Here is a 20684-nt window from a genome sequence, read left to right as displayed (position 1 = left end):
GATTCACAACAGCTCCTTGTCTGAAAGTTAAAAGAATAACCAGGCAAGTCAGAAGCAGAGCTACCTGACAGCTGTACTCCAGAAAAGCATCTGAGGCTTCTCTCCGGTTCTGGTAATGTGCAAATGGGTTTCCTTGTCCTTGATTATCTTTCTGCATTTTGCTGAGATGACCATCAGTTGGAATTCTATCCAGTGGCTTGAGTGTTTTCTGGATAAATCCAAATCTTTGCTTGTGGCAGTGAGTTTTGGTACCTCCTGAGATGTGGAAAACAGTGATGCTGTATTGTAATCTCAGTCTGGGTAATTAAAAATCATGAGTTGCTTTCTAGATGTCTGCTGTAAGGATAAAAAGCAAAGGATAAAAAGCAATGGATATAAATAAAAAGCAAGGTAAATTTAGACATAAAGAATGACTTGCAAATGGGAATTTGAATACTGGAATGGATTGGGAGTATATGGAATGTCTGTCATTGGAGCTTTTTAAAAACAAGTTAGATAATCTGTCAGAAGGGATGGGGAGACAAAATCTGTGACCTGTTAACCCATTTTCATATCTCAGTGGATTTTTGGAGTGCACTGGACCACACTATGGGCTTTGACTGATGCAGCAAAGACCATTTGGAGCACTTGGCCTTTAGCTGAGTCTGTGTTTGAAGGCCATTTGTAAAAATTGAATTGCACAGGAATTGTTTCTAAGAGAAGTGATTTTTGTTCCCAAGCCCTGCAGCTGGCAGTGCCTTCTGCTGCCTGAAGGGGCTCATGGCAGAGCAGAGGATGTTGCCTGCTGCTGTGCCATGTCACAGCTGGCTCTCACTTTGGGTGCCAGAGCAGGGGAGTTTGCCCTGCTGTAGTGGCAGAATTATTTACAAACAGCAGAGCTAAGTTGCTCTGCAGGGGTTCCATGTGCTGTAGAAATCTGTCTCAATGCTTTATTATATTTGAGTAATAAAAAAGCTTTTAGAAGCAGGCTGGGGCTCTGTTGTTACATGAGATTGCCACAGTTGTGAACTGAGAAAGTGGAATGGTTTTGCAGAAAAATAGCAGCAGCAAAAGTTCTCTGTTCAAAATCAGCAGTGAGCTCAAGATAATTGAGTCTTACAATTTTCTGATAACAAGTATGAGTTTTGAAATAAATAGATCATTTTAGCATTCCTGGCTTAAATAGGTGAGAGACATGCTGCTATTTCTGGATGTGTTTTCCATTATATTTGCCTTCACAACAGTACAGGAGATTAAATGTTTGCTGGGAAGTTGTGCTTCACAGCAAGAAACTCAAAACAATTTTTAAAGGACTGCCTCATGAACAAAAGTATAATAGGCCCTTTCTCTTGTGATTATGCTACTGAAAAGGCTGTGCTGTTTTGCTAAACAAAGAGAAATTGCTTATTAAAGTGTTTTCTTATAATGTAGGAACAGAAAAGCTGTAATTTGATTTCTCCTGACTGAAAAATAGAGTACAGACAAGCTCAGACTTTCATGTCAACTAGAACTAAAGTTATTGTAGACAACTTGGGTTAACTTTTCTTACTTTCCCTGCCAGCCTAAGGCAACATTTCCAGTTCTACTCATATATTAGAGATAAGAACAATCTCTTTAAATAGAACTGATGGTAATGCTTAACTGGTGTTCTAACATAATATAATCACAGTGGTAATTAAAATCTACAGGTGCAGCTGACATGTGCCATTATTATTTTCACTTTAAGGCTTCATTTCATGTGTCATCAACCCTCAGATGAATTTTCCTTTTATTTTTCTCCAAAATGAACATAGTAACATAGAAAAAAAAAAGTAGCCTACCTGACATCCTGTGCTTTAATAGTAATTGCCTTGCAGTGCAATTAAAACTAGAAAGTGAGACCTTGTGCTCAGTGGGGCCTGAATCCACAGAGCATGAGGTTGGTGGCCCTCTGAGTCTCTCATTAAGGGGAGCTTTCTAAAGGAGAAGATAAAGTTATAAATAAAGCCCTTTGTAAAAAACAGATCTCAAAGGGGTTTTGTCCAATGCTGAAATTGCCTCCTACCAGTTGTGAAAACTGTGATCTTGGTGATCACTTGCTGGTTTGTTCATGGTTTTTTGTTCCCATTGCCTGTTTCTGGTGAAGGCAACTTGAAGAATTTTGGGCAAGCCCGGCTCCATTTTAGCAGGGTCAGTGCAACCTTTCCAGGGTCAGAATAGATCTGGTTTTGAGCCAGATGGTTCAGGTATGGTAGGAGCATTTTTAAATAAACCAACAAAAACAGTCAGAGATTTGTGTTTGAGTGTTGAACTACAGAATGCAAAGTAGCAATAGGTGTTCTTGTCTCAGTCCATTTGGACCACTCAGATTTGCAGAGCAATATAACCTGTAAATTAAAGTTCAGTTTATGAGCTTGCTAGGCAGGAAAACAACCAACCACTCCATCCCATTTATACTGACTCATCTAGCACAGGAATTCATTAGTTCTTCACTTAATTCCTGAGGTTTCTAACTGAAAAGTTCCTAGTTCATAACTGATAACTGTGAGGAAAACAGTTGCCAAACCAACAGTCAGAGTGTTCCTCCTTCCTCCTCTGTTGTAGTGCAGGTGTGGCCCTGGGAGGCACCTCTGTCATTGATGTCACACAGCTTGGAAATGTCATCTGTGCCACTGCCACCAGTTAGGGGGCTCTGAGGAACTGCCAGAAACACAGCATGAAGGGATGGTGGCTGCAGGGGACAGAGAGCCCTGGGTGTCAGTGGCTGCATGATGGCTTCTGCTCCTTCCTGGACATCTTGTTTGCCTTGTTGCTGTCACTTTGACATGAGGGAGCTGCTTCCCTGCCTGCATCAGGCCTTTTCTTTACTCAGCTTGGTAGACTTGTTACTTGTGACAAAGAGAATGTTCTTTATTGCATGGGCTAAACCCCTTTGTTTCTCTTCATAAGTCATTGGAAGTTGTTTTTGCAAAGAGGGAAAAAAAAAACGGCTTGTGAGAAAGAAATACTGCATGAATTACAGTGTCTGAGATCCATTGTTTGACAGCCTTGACTAAAAAATTATATGGTATAAAGGATACTCTTTGAGTAATAATTTACTTCTAATGAGATGTTGCCTCAGAAGTACTTCTGGGGTATTTGTAGGCTCTAAATTTTGCTTTTAGAATACAGGGAAGTCTTCTGTTCCCTAGAGGATGCTGACAGTGTCTTTAGACTGGCAATGAAAATTTCAGAAAGTTTTTAACATAGCACCTGAAACTCCCTGTCCCAGGAAAACATGAGAGGTCAGAGCTGTGCACTATTTCTGATACTCTGGGAGTACTCAAAAGATTTTGGCCTGCCCTAAAAGTAGAGTTTAGGAATGCTATCCTCAACTGGTTCTGTTCAATAAATACTTGATGATTTTTATCTCTTACCTGTCAGGCTGTATGGAAGAAATAACTGACATTTGGAACACCCAGAAGCTTTTGAGTGACTTTTAATTGGGCATAATTATGGCCCATCCTTTGAAAAGGAAATAAAGCCATTGCAGATGCAGAGTGACTGTGAGGGTGCATTACTGGGGGCTCAGTCCAAAGGATCTGTACTCAGCTGGGAGCTGTACTATGAGGCCACACTGAGAGAGAGGAGAGAGAGGAGCAGGACAAGGTAATTAGTGCTGCTTGTGTTTGTGTGAGTGTTGTTATTTCTGTTGTGTTGGCTTGCAGGGCTCAGTGTGGCTTGCATCCCCATCTTTCTGTAAGAGTGCTTGGATGGGGAGAGCATCTCCTGCTCTGAGGGTGCAAGGTTAAGAGCCATTTCAGTGTAAACACTGCAGCTGGGAGGTGTTCTGCCATTGTGGTACCAGTCTGCTCTACCCTTGGTGCACAGAGTGCTGATGGGCACGTGATGTAGCTGCCATGGCTTTGGCTTTTGTTAACAAGTTGATTTCTCAATTCTTTAGGTAACTGGATTCCCAAACCTTTTAGCTGTGCCCCTGACCCTGTCTGGGCTCATTGGCATGGAAGTGCTTCTCTTTCAGCACTGCACCCTGCTCTCATTTTATCTCATTTCCCCTTGTACCTTGGAGAGCTGCTGGGACCAGAAGCTGCTGTCCCCTGAGGGGATCAGCCTGTGCAGACATTTCTCTGCATAAGAGCAGCAGCAAAAGAGTGGCAGGGTCAGTAGTGTGGCCTAGAGGTGGCAGGTTCCTAGAAATCATGGCTAAAATAGGATTTCTAGAAAGGAGGGATTCCCAAGGGCAATAAAGTTGGCCAGTCATCCATTTGGCTTTTACAAAAACAAAACATCACTGGAAGTGTTGGATTTTGACCCTTTTTTTAACCAAGTGCAAGAGCTGAAAGCATAAGAATGTTTAGCAGCCTTTCTTTGAGTGTAACTTGCTTCCACATTGTCATTTCTCCTCTTGATAGATGTTTGAGGTGGTTTCATTTTGGTTTTGAGGTGCTGCTCTTCCCTCAAGTCTAGAAAGAAAGCTGAGTTTGCAGCATTTCACCACTGGATGCTGGATACAAGGAGACAGTTAATTTGAGGTACTCTGTGATTCAGGTTGAGCATGTGCTGCATCTGCTTTTGAAGTTTAAAACTTGGCTTTCAGTCTAACTTGAGTGGCAGTCTGATCATAGAGGTGGTTGTGCCTGGGTTTCAGTCACTTTTCAGAGTCTGTGCTGGTTGAAGAGTGGCACAGAAGCTCCTTGCATGTGTCTTTATTGCCACATTCTGGAAAGGGAGAGGAATAATCCATGAGGAGATTTCTACATCCTTTATTTTTGATGTGCTGATTCTATTTTTGTACAGATACCTACTGAGATTGGCAGCAGAAGATAAAAGTGTGTGCAAAGCAAAAATAGTACTCTCTTGATGCTCCTGGGGAGATGATTCTGCTTCACTCTCTTTCCTTCCATTATTATTTTGCATTTTCTCTAAATAGCCCATTTACACAGGCACTTTCATCTTATGGGGTGTGGTTTTTTAGCTTGTTCTTGTCAGCAATGAGTTTGAAGAAAGAAAAATAGCTTGGAATAAGCAATTGGCAAGGCTGATATTTCTTCAAAGTGCTCTCTAGAATGTGTGGGCACCTTGAATTAAACAGCATCTTTATTTTGATGAAAACAAGGTGAAATTTTTGAAACCCTAACCATAATCTGTACCTAGTGAAGACACTGGAATTTTGGGGGGGGTTGTTGGTTTCGGGTTGGTTTTTTTTTTTATTTGGATTTCTTATGGTGAATTTTAGTAAGAATGTTTAAACCATGACCAAGTATTTTCTAATAATCTACTTTCAGATGCATAGCACTACAAGCAGAGCAGCTTACTGATGAATTACATATAGGGAGAAGGATTTTTATGTATGCTATGTATTATCTTTTGATACTTGGTATATAATTCATGTACTACATACAGCATATAAACTGTATGTCTGTATTTAAATAAACATTTAGTGCAATATATAAACCAAACCAAGGGAGCTAGATCAGATGGACAAAGGATCTCAGGTTGTTGTCCCAAAATTGGGTTCTCTCACCCAGTGTGCAAGAAGTCAGTGCACACACAGTGGAGCCATTTGATTTATTTATAGTTCTGCATAATCAGTTTGATTATTTACAGTTCTGCATCACGAATCTACATCACTGCTTGGCTAAGCTGCTCCTTGCTTAGCTGTCTCTCACCTGGATTTAAGGGTATAGCACATTCTGAATTCCTGTTTGATGTTAGGGGTCCCCACTCACAGGCAGGTAGCCTCAGCCTCAGAGCTGTGGTTTGCACATCAAAATGAGCCAGGTTCACCAAAGGACAAACTCTGAAGTATTTCTAAACCCCAGCAGACCAAAGCTGGTTTGGGCTGACATGTAACCAGTCTCTTCCCCTTATCTCATCATTTTAGTGACCTTTTGCCACATTCTGCATTCTCTAGGTCAGGTTGTCCTCCCTTTTCCCAGAATATGCTCTCCCTCCCACCTGTACATCTGTCTCTTGTCCACTTTGGGATGTATTGAACCATCTAAGGTGGGGGCTGTAAAGCAGTGACTTGCTGATAGAATCATGGAATATTCTGACTTGGAAGGGACCCATCAGGATCACTGAGTCCAGCTCCTGGCCCTGCACAGAACAGCCCAAGGATCACAGCAAGTGCCCCAGACTGTTGTCCAAACACTGCCTGAGCTCTGTCAGGCTTGGTGCTGTGAGCACTGCCCTGGGGAGCCTGTTGCAGGGCCCAAGCACCCTCTGGGTGAAAAGGTTTTTCCTGATATCCAAACTAAAGCTCCTCTGACAGAGCTTCAGGCTATTTCCTTCTTCTTCCCCTCTCTTAAATGGAATCTCCTTTTCAGCAGCTGTTATCTCTGTAATGAGACTGCCTTCTGCAGCATGCAAGTAGATTTTAGTCCTAAATTCTAATTCATGTAGAGCAACAACAGACCTTGAGCAATTCCTGAGAGTGCTTCTAAATTAGGTTAAAATATGAGGTGGGGCACTTCAATATTGGTGTCACTTTTTCAATATTAGTGTTACTTTCCATTTCTTTACCATGTTTTCTCATAATGCTTGAAATCACACATAAAGCTGGCAGCATTAGAGCATTATCTGTTGTGCAGCTGAACACAACAGAGGGGTTACTTTCATGAAAGGTAACTTTCATGAGGTAACTTTCTCTCTGAGTGTGGATTTTTAACAACCTTTATGTATTTAATGCCTTGAAGCCAGTGTCCCACTGCAGTTGCTACCCATTGACAAAGACAGTATAGATATTTTAAGTGTACACTACAGACCTCCAGTACCTTTTTTTGGCAAACTCGACTCTCTTTAAAAAAAAATTAAAAAAAAGAAAAACTAACAAAACCCAACCCATTTGGACTATGGGCAATAACAGGAAACTTTGTATGGTTGTTTTTTTTTTCTTCAGGTGAGAAATGTGTTTTGTATGAAGGCAAAGGAAGGCAGAAAAAAATCAGTCCGTGCCTTAGTGGCTGTTGGGAATGGTAAAGGGGCTGCAGGTATGTATGTATTTATTGTATGTATGTATTTATTGTATGTATGTAATCATTTTATGAACAAGGTAACATCTGATGATGGAATGTTTTGTGGCAGCTTTCGTAAGACAGCTGTGTTCATGGTCAGCCAGAGTTTTGCTGAACTTTGCTTCTGTGAAAGATTCAAGGCCTTGTGTGTTCCTCCAGCTGGATTTTGCTTGCACTCTTCCTGCCTCTTCTTTGGAAAGCTTCTTCATGGAATGTGTTATCACTGTAATCCAGATGTCCTAAATGATGGGACTGAAGTTGTTCCAGGCTTTTTTTCTTCATTCCCTTCTTTATCTTTAAACAGAGTGGACTTTCTTTTGTCTGGAGCAGTCATCACTACTCAATTGTTTGAAACAAAGTTTGGTCAAACACATAAAAACAGCTTAAGCCTTATTATTTGTTTTTTTCCTTTGACAACAAGCAGTTGGCATCCACATGTAGGTGTTCATAACTCCTTAACTGTTTGTCTCTGTGATTTTCTCTGAACCACTTTTTGAGTATGGTCTGTGCAATGGAGTGGAAATTTAAATGCTAAACTTGGCTGTGAAGTTCTTTGGTTTTTTCCAGTTTTCTTTCTGAAGATCATCTGCATCATCTGTTTTTCAGCAATAAAATGCCTCTTTCTGTCTTGCAGGTTTTGCCATAGGGAAGGCAGGTGACAGGACAAACGCTTTAAGGAAAGTATGTTGATTGAATTTTTTTTACTTTATGACAATTACAAATAATTCATACCTACAACTTATGGGTTTTTTTCCCCAATAATCAGTTATAATTTGTAGTCTTTGCAAAGAAGTAAATCCATGTGTTTGCTTTGCCTGTCTTGATACAGATAATCATAGAATGATTTAGGTTAGAAATGCCCTTTAAGATCACCCAGTCCAGCTGTTGATCTAACACTGCCAAGTCTCCCAGCAGCCTCAGTGCCCTGTCTGCACATCTTCCAAACACCTCCAGGGATGGTGACTGAGCCACTCCACTGGCAGCCTTGTCCAGTGCTTGGTAACCCCTGCAGGGGAGAAATTTTTCCCATCTAAACCTCCACTGGCACAACTTGAGGCAATTTCCTCTCATCCCATCCCTTGCTACTTGGGAAAAGAGACCAACCCCCACCTCACTGGGGTCTCCTTTCAGGTGTCTGTAGGGAGCAGTAAGGTCTCCCCTGAGCCTCCTCTTCTCCAGACCAAACATCTTCATTTCCACAGAGTTTAGATGTGGCAAATCTGTTTTCCTAAGTTGTTTTTCTTTCTTTTTTTATGTCTAATTAATTGAATAATGGTAAATTGCAAATGCTTAGCAGAAGAATTCAAGGGGAAAAATGTTTTCTGCTTTTGTTCCCTAGGCAAAGAATAAAGCAATAAGTTCCTTACACTTTATAGAGCTGTATCAGAACCACACAAGTAAGTATTATTCTCTCAATGTGAGCATTGAATATGCCAGCAAGAACTGGTTGCAACTACTTGCAAAGCATAAAAAAAATGTTAAATCAAGTTTTTCTGGTCTGATGCATTGTATTATAATTCTTGACAACCTAGTCTAGTTGCAGGTTTCCCTGCTCATTGTGGAGGGTTGGACCAGCTGACCTTTAAAAGGTTCCTTCCAACCCAAACAATTCCATGGTGCTGTGCTTAAAATTTGGATACCTCATGCACAGTATTTCAGGCTCTTAATAGCAAGATTAGATCTTTTCTGGCACAGTTTGAGTTAAGGGAGTCAGATACTGTCAGGGCATTTTTCTTTACAGTGAATTCCTGTGCTTTTCCCCTTACTGTGTCAGAGGAGATGACTCCCTGTGACTCAGTCCATGTGTGCTGACCCAGCAGGCAGGGAGAGCCTGGGCTGGAGGGTCAGCCTGATGTTTCCTGGTAGTTTTTTGTTAGTATTCTCTATGGAAAATCCAAGAATGCTGATGCCTATGGGGAAATCTTAGGTTAAAAAGTAGATTATTTTAAAAATATGAGTAAAACTGTGTCATGTGAGCTCAGGTCAAAACTAAATGTGGCTCACTGGAGGCACACCTACTTTTCAACAGTATTCACAGGTATCTCAGCATTCATAATCTATTCCTGAAATGTACCTAGACTAATCATCCTCTTTAAAGAAATCAGGGGAGAATAAAACCAACTTCACAGTTCAGAAAAAGGAAGGCACTAACTAAAGCTTTTCTAGAAGGAAGAATTTATCTATAATACCTTTTTCCCCCCCTCCAGTTTACCATGACATTTCTGTGAAATTTAAAAGGACAAAAATCCGCATGAAGAAACAAAACAAAGGTAATTAAAGAAGTTTAAATTTTGAATTTTTCATGATTACTGACTGGTATTTATTTGATGAACTTATGTAGTGTCTAGTCTACCATGTTTTAAATGTTGAAAATCATCAATCATTTTTCTTTAGAAATACCTACTGTTGCTGCCATGGCTTTGCTCTTGCAAATTGGGATTTGTCCCTTTTACACTGGTGGGAGCTCTCTGTGTAATTCCTTCAGTCCTAAATTAGCTGGGTATGGACTCTGGTCCTGCTCCAGCCACTGGTGGGTTTGTGTAGAGCTGTAAGTTCTCACACCCCTCCCACTCCAGGTCTCTCTTCCTTTACAGCCTTGGTGGTTGTGAAGACAGTTTGATCTTCCTGGAAGTGGCACCTGAAGTTTCATGAGAGCTCATCAGTTAGGGGGGTGGTTTTTTCTTTTCTTTGTCTCTTTGGGTTTCTTTCAGATCTGTGTCTCTGTATATTTTGTTTCTGGTTTCCCCTTTTTCCCTCAGTTTCCTAACTGACAAGGTCTCCAATCAGATAACCTCACTAAAATAAACATTTTCTGTAGCTTTCCAGCCATTTGGTCCCCAGGATTTATTTCTTTTTTGTGTCCTTTACTCAGCAGCAGCAAGACTGTCCTGCAGTTTTTAAAGATCACTAGGACTAAGCCATGTGAAACAAAGCTCTCTGGATCAAAAGTAGACTATTCAAAAAATATCTCCCCCATTAAAACCTGGCAGGTGTAAGAAACCATCTGCAATTAATGCCAGTGTAGTACAGTTATGCATTGGAGCTGATAAAATCTCCATCTCTGTGATGGAGAGGGATGCAGGTCACACACAAACCTCTGTGTTTGTGGATTTTGAAATATGTTTGTCTCTCCTTCACTCTGTGCCACTAAAATTATGACAAAGTCCAACTCATTCCAATTGCTGGGCCAGGCAAAGGGAAGTGATGCCTCTGCACAGCCCCTGGAGCCATTTTCAACATCTAATGTGTTCTACCATGCTGGGTAACAAAAACAACAAAGACATCTCAGTGCTCTCTTCTGAGTAAATTGTGTGCTTATAAATAATCACACAGTGCTCATTTATGTTTTCCCCCCAGGGTATGGTCTGCACTGCCACCGAGCCATTATCACCCTCTGCAGGCTAATTGGCATTAAGGACATGTATGCCAAGGTCACTGGATCCAAAAACTTGATTAACATCACCAGAGCTCTCTTTAGGGGCTTGACCCTACAGGTGGGTACACTCCCAGTGCCCATTAGGTATGGGCACAGGAGGGGATGGATGTTGTAATGGTTTGTGGGCAAACAGTTTATATTCCACGCTTAAAATGAGGTGATCTTACAAACAAAATCAGCAAAGGGGGTCATTCCTCAGCAGTTTTATTGAGTTGTCCAGTCAGGAAGAGCTGTGTGTAACTCTGCCTGTTCCACAGCCAGGTGTCTGCAGGGGACATCTGAATTCCTGAGCTTTCATTTGGTGGGGATTTGGTGACTACTGAAAAATCCTGGGCAGAGGCAATTGTGGGCCAGGTGTGGTTGCTGCTGCTTGTTTGTGCTCCAAGTTCTCATTGAGCAAGGACTGAAGCCCCAGCTGCTTCTATTGCTGCTGTAATTGAGATCTCTGAATTCAGCCAGGGAGATGGTGGTGTTCCCTCCACCTCTGAGTGCTCACAGTGGAGATGTCTCTGTCTGAGCCAGCTGCCTGGAATTGGTGGAGAAGCTCCAACATGCAGCATTATATCCTTTGAACAGCAGCCTCAGGATGAGTCAGCCCTCTGGAAATTCGTGGTTATCTCCCTTGTTTGCAGCTTTGGTGGCTGCCAAGATTTAGCTGCTTCCATTGCCAATACAGCCCTGAGAGCTGTAGCTGTCAAATCTGTCACCCTGTCCTGGCCAATGTCATCAGTTCAGCCTCAGGAGGTGAGGGGGTTGTGATCCTCTTTGCCTGCTGGGAGTCACAGATCTCCCAGCTTAGCAATACCTCAGGGCAGTCACACTTGGGGAAGTCTGGCATTGTATTTTTAATTAATGTCTCTGAGAATCTTCCACAGAACAAACAGAAGAAAGGTTTGCTGTATAAATTACTACTTTTGGAGTTATGCACTTTATATGTTTTCTTCACTGCCCTGAGAAGGAAAACTTTCCTGTCACCTGTAAACATTTACTCTGTAAAATCTGAATGAGATCAAAACACCTTGTAGGCAAGGGACAGGTGTAATTGAAAATAATGTTACATTCATATCTTTATGAGTGTACCTTTATGTTAGTTAATGCCACCTGTCTGGGCAGTAACAGGCACTTTTCTGTTACCAAAGCAAAATTTATATCCACATAAAGACATAAAGATGTTCCTGCCAACAGGCATGTTTATGAGCAGGGTATGTCTTTCCAGAAGCAGGTTCCTCTGGGATGACACTGCAGGGCTGATCAGTGTACCTGAGGTCTGGCTATCTGAATTGTTGCCCTGTAAGATAAACCTGACAAGGCATTTCATTTACACAGTGCTTTAACTGTTTATTAGGAAATGACTTTTTGGGGCCTTTTTCCCCTGCCCCACATCCTGTGTAGGTTTTGGCCTGAAGTAAAGCCTCACAGTTTTCATCCTAGTTTTGGTTGTCCTTTCCCTGTCCTGCTGCCAGGAGACTCACCAGCAGCTGGCGGACCAGAAGAGCCTCTACGTGGTGGAGTTCCGGGAGGAGCAGGGCCCCCTGCCCATCGTGGTGGCCCTGCCCCAGGGGCCTGTCCGTGAGGAGCCTGAGCCTGAGGATGAGGTTCCCAACACAAAGCTGGAATGGAGGGAGGTGAAGGAAGCCCAGGGAATGCTGAAATCCCCCTGGGCCAGTGTCAGACGGGCGGCGTGCTGACAGCTTCGGGCCCGCCGTGGTGTCTCCAGCTCAGAGCAGCTGGGAAAGCCTGGCTCAAGACAAGGCTGTCTGGGTTTGAGTTCCAGGGAGGGCAGCAGGAGCTCTCTCGTGCCATCCACGTCACTGCTGCCATCCAGGAGCACTGTTTGCTTTCCCACAATTCCCCTGAGCCTGTCCAGGTGGGAAAGTTCAGATGGAAGCAGTCAGAGAACGAGTCTTGGGCTTCAAGCATGCATTTACTCCACTCCAGAGGTGGTTTGTCCATGTTTCTTTCACAAGCTCTTGGGAAACTGTTGAAAATACAAGATTGTGAAAACAATAAAGAATCATCAGAGTGAGTTTAGTTTGGGTTTGTTTGGGTCTTTTTGTTGTTGTTGTTGTTGCTACATGCTGGTGTCTGGGAGATGCTGAAGCAAGCAGCAGCAGTGGGGGCTCAGGAGCTCAGTTCTGTGCCTCCCAGTCTCTGAGTGCCTGTCATGGCATTTCCCCAAATGCCAAAAGATGCTTGGGCCACCTCTTTTGTTAGTATGGGAGAAAATACCTTAGAAATCCTTCAAGACCAGCCTGGGAATTTACATTTGGAGTTCTGATGTTAAAGACATTTAGGAGCAATGTTTTACACTGATTTCAATGCAGGTTTCTAAAAACAGCAGTTGTGTATATACAGACAGGGAGGGTGGATTTAGTTGAGTTTTATCTCACTCTTGCAATGAAAATTCTATTTCCAAGGCCATGCCTGCTGAGCAGTGGGATGAAGGTTTTTTTCCTTTTTGCCAGGAAAAAAAATACCTTTATTACCTCAGTCAAAATATACCTTCAATAGGGATTTCCAGGTGTTCAGGTTGCAAAGTTTCTTGTCCTAGCACATCAAGCTGTTGTTGGGGAATGTGTGCTCACCTTCAGCTGGTATCTCTGCTGTTGAGCTTAGGTCCCTACATTAAATTCATCTTTTGTGGCTTTACTGTTCCCACAGTTTTGTTCATATTAACACAGGGGCTTGTGTAGATGTTTTACCCAGCACACAGATTGCTCATTGCTCACAGACAAAGCTGGCTGTAAAATGAGAAACTCCTGCATTTTCCATGGAGCTGGTCATAATTTTCTATTAAAAATCAAATTCTTCTCCTGCAATTCAGAAGAAGATGGAGGTTCTCCTAACTCATTGCATTGCTGGAGGCAAGGTATCCAGTATGCAAATATTTGGAGAATAGTTAACAGGGTGGTTAAACCACTTAGTTAAGCAAGAGCAACCAAGATTACAATCTGGGCATAGTTAATGAATATGCCTGCAATCTTGTTTTTAATAGGAACTGAGGCTTTGCCTGCCTGCAGGTGCATAGATTGGTTTAACTAGCATGTAATTGCCTGTTCTCCAGGGCAGGTGCCTGGAGACCTCCTTGTCCTGCTGAGGGAGCTGGAGAAGAGCAGAGATGAGGATTCCACTTACACAACCAGATGAAACCTGGTGTGGCTGCAGGGGCACAGTAGGCCCAGTGTTTCAACAGTGTGAATGGCACTTGTAAATGCTCTGAAAAAAAGCCTGATTTGTGGCTTTTTAAATGGGCTGCTCCATCTGGCAGTTACATCTGCAAGGGAATCCCTGCAATGGAGGGATACCGGTCTGGGGGGATCTGGGAATTCCTGAGCAAGTGCAGGGTGTGGGATTTTGGGCCAGGCCAGCTCTGCAGGCAGGGACTGAAGTGTCTGTGTTGAACAAAGTGCAGGGCCAGCCTTTCCACATCCTGGGGAGCCCTGCCAGAGTGCCATTGGCCCCATGGAAGTGTCCCCGAAGGCTTGCTAGCCTGCAGTGTCCATCATGCCCCGTGTTTCCAGCAGAGCGTCAGCAAATTCTGGGGTCAGTGCTGCCCTCAGGGCTCTCTGTGGGGAAGAGATGTGCTGCAGATGTGGTCTGGAGGTCCTGGGAGAGCTCTGGGCAGCATCTTTTCCTTCAGGAAGTGCTGGGGGTGAGCCATTTTCCAGACAGCTCCTTTGGGCTGCCCAGCTTCCAGGGCACGGATGGCAGTCTTTGGGGCTGTGTTGAGGTGACAGGAAAGCTGGATATGATTAACCTCTTTTGTGTCATTTTCTCCTCTTTCCACTGTGCAGGGAAGGAGCATGTTGCTGCAATTCAGCAGCCACCCCTCCCAATGTCACTGTCCTGTGCTGGGGCCCTGCAGCCTGTGCCAAGCAGGGCCCCCCCTTCCCCCTGCTCAGCTGCCTGGGGTTGAACTTGGGGTCACACCAGGAGGGTATCAAAGTTCCAGCTCCAATTTCTGTGAGTGGTGGCGGGGGGAGTCCCTTCCATATGCCCAAGCCTCCCCAGGTGACACTGAGGCCACAGAGCCTCCCTCAGTGTCCCTCCAGCCAATGGACACTGCCATGCCAGCAGCACCTGGCTGCTTTTCCCCACTGCTGGCTCCCAGCAAGGCTGGGCTGATGCTGTGGGGGAGGCACTCAGCAAACAGGGTGGGACAGAGGGACACAGAGGAGGACTGGTGCAGACTGGTGTGAACTGGTGTGTGCAGGGCAAGGGGAAAGCAAAGGGCAAAGCAAAGCAGAAGGAAGGAGACTGGGGCCATGCCAAGCCGTGGGCTGCAAATGGGATGGCCACAAGGCACAGGGACAGGGAGGTGAGGGGACAGGCAGCGCTGCTGGGTGCAGGGGCCTGGGCACAGGTGGAACAGAGACAGCTCATCCCAAGGCCCAGGGTAGGGCTGCAGATCCCTGCCTTTGTAAACCCATCCAAGCAGAAAGGCATCTTTGTGTCACATTCAGGGGCGTTCATAGAACCTGGGCACCAACACCCCCACACACCCCATGATGATGGGATGGTGAAACCAGTTTCAACAGGGGGATGTTGAACTTCAGAGCCATGTGCCATTGTCCAAAGTGGCTTTGAGTTCCCTCCCTGCTCTGAAAAGGGATTTCTCTTTCCATCTCTGTTGCAACCAGTTCCCTGTAGTCACAGTAACACAAGCAAAACAAGTCAGGCTGGTTTTCAGCGAGGAAAAAAATCTCCACAAATGTTTTTCTTAGTTTGCAATTAAAAAGCTTCAAACCAAACCCATGGTCACAGGTCAAAAGTTTCCCTGGATATGAAGCAACAGAGGAGCCTCCAACTCAACTTTTATTTCTCTCTTGTATTTTCTCTCTCTTCCCCACAACCTAGAAGAGATAATTTAGCACTACTGGTTTTTAGGCACCTCTAACAGGTTGAAAACATCCCTTCCTGGGCCTAAACCCCACTTCAATTAATTCATTGTCAAGGTTTAACCCCAGCTGGCAATTGAGCTCCGCCCAGCCACTCACTCAACCCCCATGGTGGCACTGCCCTGTCTGGGTGCAGCAAAGGGAAAAAGAGCAGCAAGGACTCACCCATTCTCAAAATCACAGCAAACCCATCTTTATTAGTGACACCGTGGCAGTGTGTGAGAGAGTAGCCATTCACCAAATGCAGGAGTTGATTGCCTCTGCTTACTAAGGATTTGATCCTGATCACCCAGAGAATTCTCCTACAGCCCACTGAGCCCCTTCCAGGTTGTGCTTTGTAGGGGTGGGATCAAGGGCAGTGGTAATTCCTGGACTTACAGTTGTACCTCAAAATTCAGCAGCAGCCTTCAGGAGCTGCAGTGATCCACATTGCTCCTGAGCTAAGTTAAATATTGTTCCCATTGTTCATTGCAAGTCAGAGAAGGCATTTTCAGAAACTGCATGAAAATATTAATTTGCATGGCGGTTTTAGGGGGGGAAACGCACTTAAATGGGCACACAGCAATTAAAATGACAGTTTCACACTTGTGCTCCTTGGTGTTTGTTGTTCACTTTTCCCCTGATACCAGTAACAACTCTGGACACATAAAGGTGAAGTCCAGGGATATTTTAGCCCTTTGAACCCAACTATACTATGTTCTTTTAAAGCTGGATGGCTTTTTTTATTTTTTTATTTTGGCCCCTGCATCAAACTGTACCCAGCCTGGAAGATATTGAAGGGAAACAGATTGTGCCAAGATATTCCTTTCTCTGGCAGGCCCCTTGTCTTCATCACCAAGATCCCACATAAAAAGCTGCTTGTTTCTAGGCTATACATTAGAAAACAAACCCCAAACCCAGCCTGGAGAGGGCAGCTGTTGTTCCTGGGGCTGTTCAGGCTCTCAGGACGATTTCCACCGCAGGAGCGAGAACACCTTGTGGATCACATACAGCAGGGTGGCCACGAATGCAAAGACCTGGGATGGAAAAACACAGCAGCTCGTCAGTGTTCTGGGGCACGGTGCCACCCCAGCACTGAGCCCACTCCTTGTGACGTGCCACATGTCTGGGGACACCCGTGCATGCTGAGACGGCAACTGGTTTCTCTCTCCCCTCCCCAGACTGTTGGTGCAAATACAGATTTGCACTTGAGGCCACTCCAGAGCCACCTGCTGCCATTCCCTGCCCTCCTGCCAGGCACTCACCACAGCAGCAATGTTCTCTCTGTACTCCTGTGACAGGTACACGGAGATGCCAAGCAAATGGGTCATGTAGGCTTCCAGCACGGCGGCGCTGAGGTAGAACAGCGCTGCCGTGCTGTGGCAGATGGCATCCTAAGGAACAAGGATCACACTGTCACCTCCAAGGGAGTCACACTGCCCCTACAACCATCCCCAGGCTGCAGTATGGGGAGCAGCAGCAGCACCCTGCTGGTGACAAAGCCACCCCTAGGGTTTGTCACAGGCACGTACCAAGGTGACCCAGCAGCTGCCGCCGCCGCCATGAGCCCCACAGATGTAGAGGCACAGGAGAGAGATGGACATGACGAAGCAGAACACGGAGACAAACATCACCCAGCCCTGCAGCATGGGTTCTAGGACCTTCGAGGATGCCACCAGGATCCACACAAGGCCCCCAAAGATCTGCAAGTGAAAGTGGGGGACAGGGTGAGTGTGGGATAAAGTGACTTGTCCAGAGCAGAGCCAAAAGCCCCTCATGTCTCTGGCACTGCACATGGCAGCAGCCCATGAGTTCTTCCCAGCCTCCACTCAAAAATGAGCATTTAGCTGGGAGTATCTGCCACTGATCCTGACCAAAAAATTCCTCACTGGTGCCACTACCACTCACACCCTCCCTACACCAGTGTGCTTAGGAGGCTGGCTCAGACCTTTCTGAAGGCTGGCTTTAATGAACAGGGAGGCTGATTTAGGAGAGGTGTGTTTGCCTCACACCCAGCGTGTCAGATCCCTGCCAGGAGCAGTGTCACAAGCAGCACAGACACCTACCCTCACAAGGGTCACATGCAAATATCACTCTGTAAGGAGAGAACAGGCTGAGGAGAGGTTTGACCCCCTGGGTAGGGGAAAAGAGCCTGAGGCTCTCAGATCCTTCTTGGGAAAGGAAGTTTGTATTGGTGCTCCAGCTTTTTGGGTCATCCTTCATTGGCTACATCAGAGCTGTGCCTGGTCCCAGCTGCTGGTGTGGGAGCGGGTGGGACCTTCTCAGCCAGCCTTGGGAGTTTGCCATGGGTTTTGCCATGGGTGGTGCACAGGGACAGCTATGTCTGGGCTCTATCCCTTCACCAGCAGATTCCTGCACAAGAGGATGGGAGCATTATGTTCAGTGTTGTGGAATGTCTGGAGTGCAAGTGGTGCCTTGCACTGAAATGCCCTCAGTAGCTTTTCTGTGCCACAAAATCAGCCCAGTTATTCCTCGGACCTGTGCAGAGTTCAGTCTGTGCAGCATCCTGTGATGAGGAGCTCCACAGCTGAGCCCACACTCTGTGGATCAGTGCTGTTATGGGGACCTATCCCTCACCACCAGCCAGTCTGGGATTCAGGCAGATAGGAGAGCCTTGCTGACTCTAAGGTCATTCTGATCCTTGTATGGCCAGTGAATCCCAGCCAGCATCCAAGTGCCAGCTCATACTCATTTCCATTTCCATTTCCTTCCAATCATTTTGCAAGTGGAAAGAAAGTCTCTGATTTATGGTTACTCAGAAAATATTACATCATTTGTGTCACCCCACAGTAGAAGGAAAGTTTGTTGGTGCCATTGTGCAAATTGACACATTACATCAATTATGTGGTTGAGATGTGGCAAAGACCTGAGTGAAAATGGGTCTTCCAAAGTGCTGCTCTTGTGGTCCCTCTTGTAACAACCAAAGGCTGAGCCTTGAACCCTAATCCAGTCCTTTTAATCACTCATGGGCTGACACAATGAGTGTGTTGCAGCTAAAAATCCTGAGGAAAAGCGTTATGCTCCATTAAAATCAAGCATAAATTATGGTGAGATACGAGGTTGGGGAAAGAAGCACCACAGCCCACTTCCTACCACTCACCATCTCTCCTTCCTGCAGGCTGTGCTTACCCACTCAGAAATGTCTGTTTGACCTGGTTTGATTATTGACTTTGGTTTTTATGGTGAAGATTCATAAAAAGGAAGGAAGGATTGAGAGGCTTTCAATAACTCACAGCAGGATGTGGACAGCAGTTTAAGGAAAAAATTTGTCCTTTAAATAGCTTTTACAAAGCAAACATATCTGCTTTCAGCTTGTTTCAGGTTTTCCACATAGGTCTGGGTAGCCATATGTGCAGAAAGTTCTTCAAATTAAATAGATTACAAGAATTAAACTGAGCCTCTCGGATTAAAAATGGTAGCTTTTGATCAGCCCATGCAAATGTGGCAATCATCTGAGCTGCAGGTAGGATCTTCTGAAAATTTCACAACCATCTTAGCATTTAAAATGCCAATTTTGTTTTGTTTTGTTATGTTACCATCTCAGCCCAAGGTAGGCAACCTGAGATTCCACTAAGGAATGAGAAACTCTTTATCCCTCTGATTCAAAGCAGCCACCTCCTTTGTACACAGCAGAGGTCACACAGCTGCACAGCCCAGAATCTGCCTAGAGATGGAGAAATCCAGTCATGCAGCATTCCTCCTTCCTGGGTGGTTCCTGGGCCTTCAGGATGCACATTTCCAGACCTTACCCAAACCAAAGGGTGCTCACTTCAGCAAGCTGCCCTGCCAAATCCCCTGGAGACAGGGATTACAAAGAAACAGTTCAAGGGGAATGAGCTCTCTGAGGCCAACAGGACCAACATAACTTAGGGGCAGGGGTGGCTGGCAAGTGTCAGCCCAGCCAAAATCTCCACAGGCACTCAACATCCTCCCTCCTGTAGCTGCAGGATACCTCGGCATTGCTCTTGGGCAGAGATCAGGTCTACATCCTCTTTGCTATATTGTTATCACCAAGGGAATGAAGGAAACTCTGTAAATCCCAGGAGTGGGGGGCAGGCTGGGTGACAGGAAAGGATTTGGTGCCAGATGGCAAAACTGAACTTTTTAGCATAAAATAATCTAAATGCCATCCTACAATACTCAGCCAGAGCTTTCAAAGCTGGACCAAAGTGCTGGGAATTTGGAAAAAAGCCTCCCAAGCTCTTGTGAGAAGAGCACGTTTCATGCGTGGGGCAGAGGACAGGATGAAAAGTTCAGGCTGAGACTTTGTATCCAATAACCTATGCTCAGAGCAATGGCTCTTAACCACGTACGCCAAATCCATTAAGATTATGATCTCCTTCCGCTCAATGAAGTTACAGTGTGGAAAGAGGTTACAAGGTGTTTGCTCACCCTTTGCTCTCCCACACGCCCAGGGTCCAGCAGCTCTGTACCTGCGGTTCAGGAATGCCGCCATGGAGCAGAGCAGCCTCGGCTGCTGCCAACAATTCTCTCCGCTCCCTAATCCCCTGCTCCAAGCGAGCAGCCTGTGCTATCCGCTAAAATCACCTCCGCTCATTAACCAGCTCCATTTGGCGCCTACTTAAAACCACCGGCAGCCCCTGGTGTTTTTTCAGGCAGGAAATTAAAACGTTTTTCAAAGGCTCCGGAAAAATCCCACTGCAGAGTAAAGGAGAGCTTCAGAGCCTGTGGTTTTCTCCGAGGATGAGATGCCCTCCAGCCCCCTGTGGCTCAGGGACCTGGCGCGGGTCCTGAGCCACGTGTTTGGGGACAAGTGTCACCCCTCGGACATCTGCAGCACAACCTGTGCTGAGTGCCCAAGCAGCAGCCACGGCCCTCCCCCAGGGACAAGGCAGCACTCACGATTTCAGGGATGAAGAGCACATCTGGGAAGGTCGTCAGGACGGCCAGGCCGCTGGGCAAAGTGCTGGTGGAAGTTGAGGAAGACATTGGAAGCCTCAGGTACGGTGCTTATCGGCCACTCTGCTCCTCAATGCTGAATGCAGCCTCCTCACCTCTCCCTCTCTCTCTCTCCCTCCTTTCCTGCCCTTCCTGCTCTCGTTTCCTCCTCTTTCCTCCCCTTCCTGCCCTGGTTCCTTTCCTTCCTTCTTCCTGCTGACAGATGAAGACAGCTGTGAGTGGCACAGGTGTGGCCAAACCCTGTGACCTGGAGTCACATGGGAGGTGTTCGGGAGATGCAGGGGCAGCCCTGGGGTGCTGGCAGCAGAGTTCGGCTGTCCCTGCACCCGAGCATGCCAGGCAGGTTCCTGGGCAGGGCCCAGTGGCACTGGGTGACAGCTGAGGGCAGCAGGGGACACCTGTGCCCATCCACCTGCACAGCCTCGAGTCCCCTTGGATTTGCTCAGTGACCCAGCG

General features: G+C 45.6%; 2 protein-coding genes across 5 annotated transcripts in view; one reads left to right on the top strand and one right to left on the bottom strand.

Moving 5' to 3' along the window:
- MRPS5 (mitochondrial ribosomal protein S5) overlaps positions 1 to 12441 on the top strand; it is a 28335-nt gene extending 15894 nt beyond the window's left edge. The window contains exons 6-11 of the mRNA XM_066547829.1: positions 6860 to 6950; positions 7609 to 7655; positions 8314 to 8371; positions 9182 to 9244; positions 10332 to 10468; positions 11874 to 12441. Of these exons, the coding sequence (XP_066403926.1) occupies positions 6860 to 6950; positions 7609 to 7655; positions 8314 to 8371; positions 9182 to 9244; positions 10332 to 10468; positions 11874 to 12098 (621 nt within the window). The 3' untranslated portion in view covers positions 12099 to 12441. The remainder of the gene's footprint in view (positions 1 to 6859; positions 6951 to 7608; positions 7656 to 8313; positions 8372 to 9181; positions 9245 to 10331; positions 10469 to 11873) is intronic.
- Positions 12442 to 15541: 3100 nt separating this feature from the next.
- Positions 15542 to 20258, bottom strand: MAL (mal, T cell differentiation protein). 4 transcript variants are annotated; one of them, XM_066547825.1, is made up of 4 exons: positions 20172 to 20258; positions 16820 to 16990; positions 16553 to 16681; positions 15542 to 16324 (listed from the first exon to the last, which is right to left on the bottom strand). In XM_066547825.1, exons 1-4 carry the CDS (start codon positions 20256 to 20258, stop codon positions 16250 to 16252), a joined length of 462 nt encoding a protein of 153 aa, XP_066403922.1. In that variant the 3' UTR covers positions 15542 to 16249. The 4 variants fall into 4 exon arrangements, with proteins under 4 accessions (XP_066403922.1, XP_066403924.1, XP_066403923.1 ...); XM_066547827.1 differs by lacking the exon at positions 16553 to 16681; XM_066547826.1 differs by lacking the exon at positions 16820 to 16990.
- Positions 20259 to 20684: the final 426 nt, after the last annotated feature.

This window comes from Molothrus aeneus, chromosome 3, assembly GCF_037042795.1.
Source record: "Molothrus aeneus isolate 106 chromosome 3, BPBGC_Maene_1.0, whole genome shotgun sequence".
Lineage (NCBI taxonomy): Eukaryota > Metazoa > Chordata > Aves > Passeriformes > Icteridae > Molothrus > Molothrus aeneus.
Note: the sequence above shows the minus strand (reverse complement) of the source record. Positions and strands in the feature narration are given on the sequence as shown.

What these genes read in the sequence shown, in the direction of transcription:
- MAL (XM_066547825.1), bottom strand. Translation starts at nt 20,258, where the DNA reads ATGTCTTCCTCAACTTCCACCAGCACTTTGCCCAGCGGCCTGGCCGTC. An exon ending in TGCTCTTCATCCCTGAAATC is followed by an intron (nt 16,991 to 20,171) that starts GTGAGTGCTGCC and finishes TTTCACTTGCAG; the next exon opens with ATCTTTGGGGGCCTTGTGTG. An exon ending in GAGAGAACATTGCTGCTGTG is followed by an intron (nt 16,325 to 16,552) that starts GTGAGTGCCTGG and finishes TTTCCATCCCAG; the next exon opens with GTCTTTGCATTCGTGGCCAC.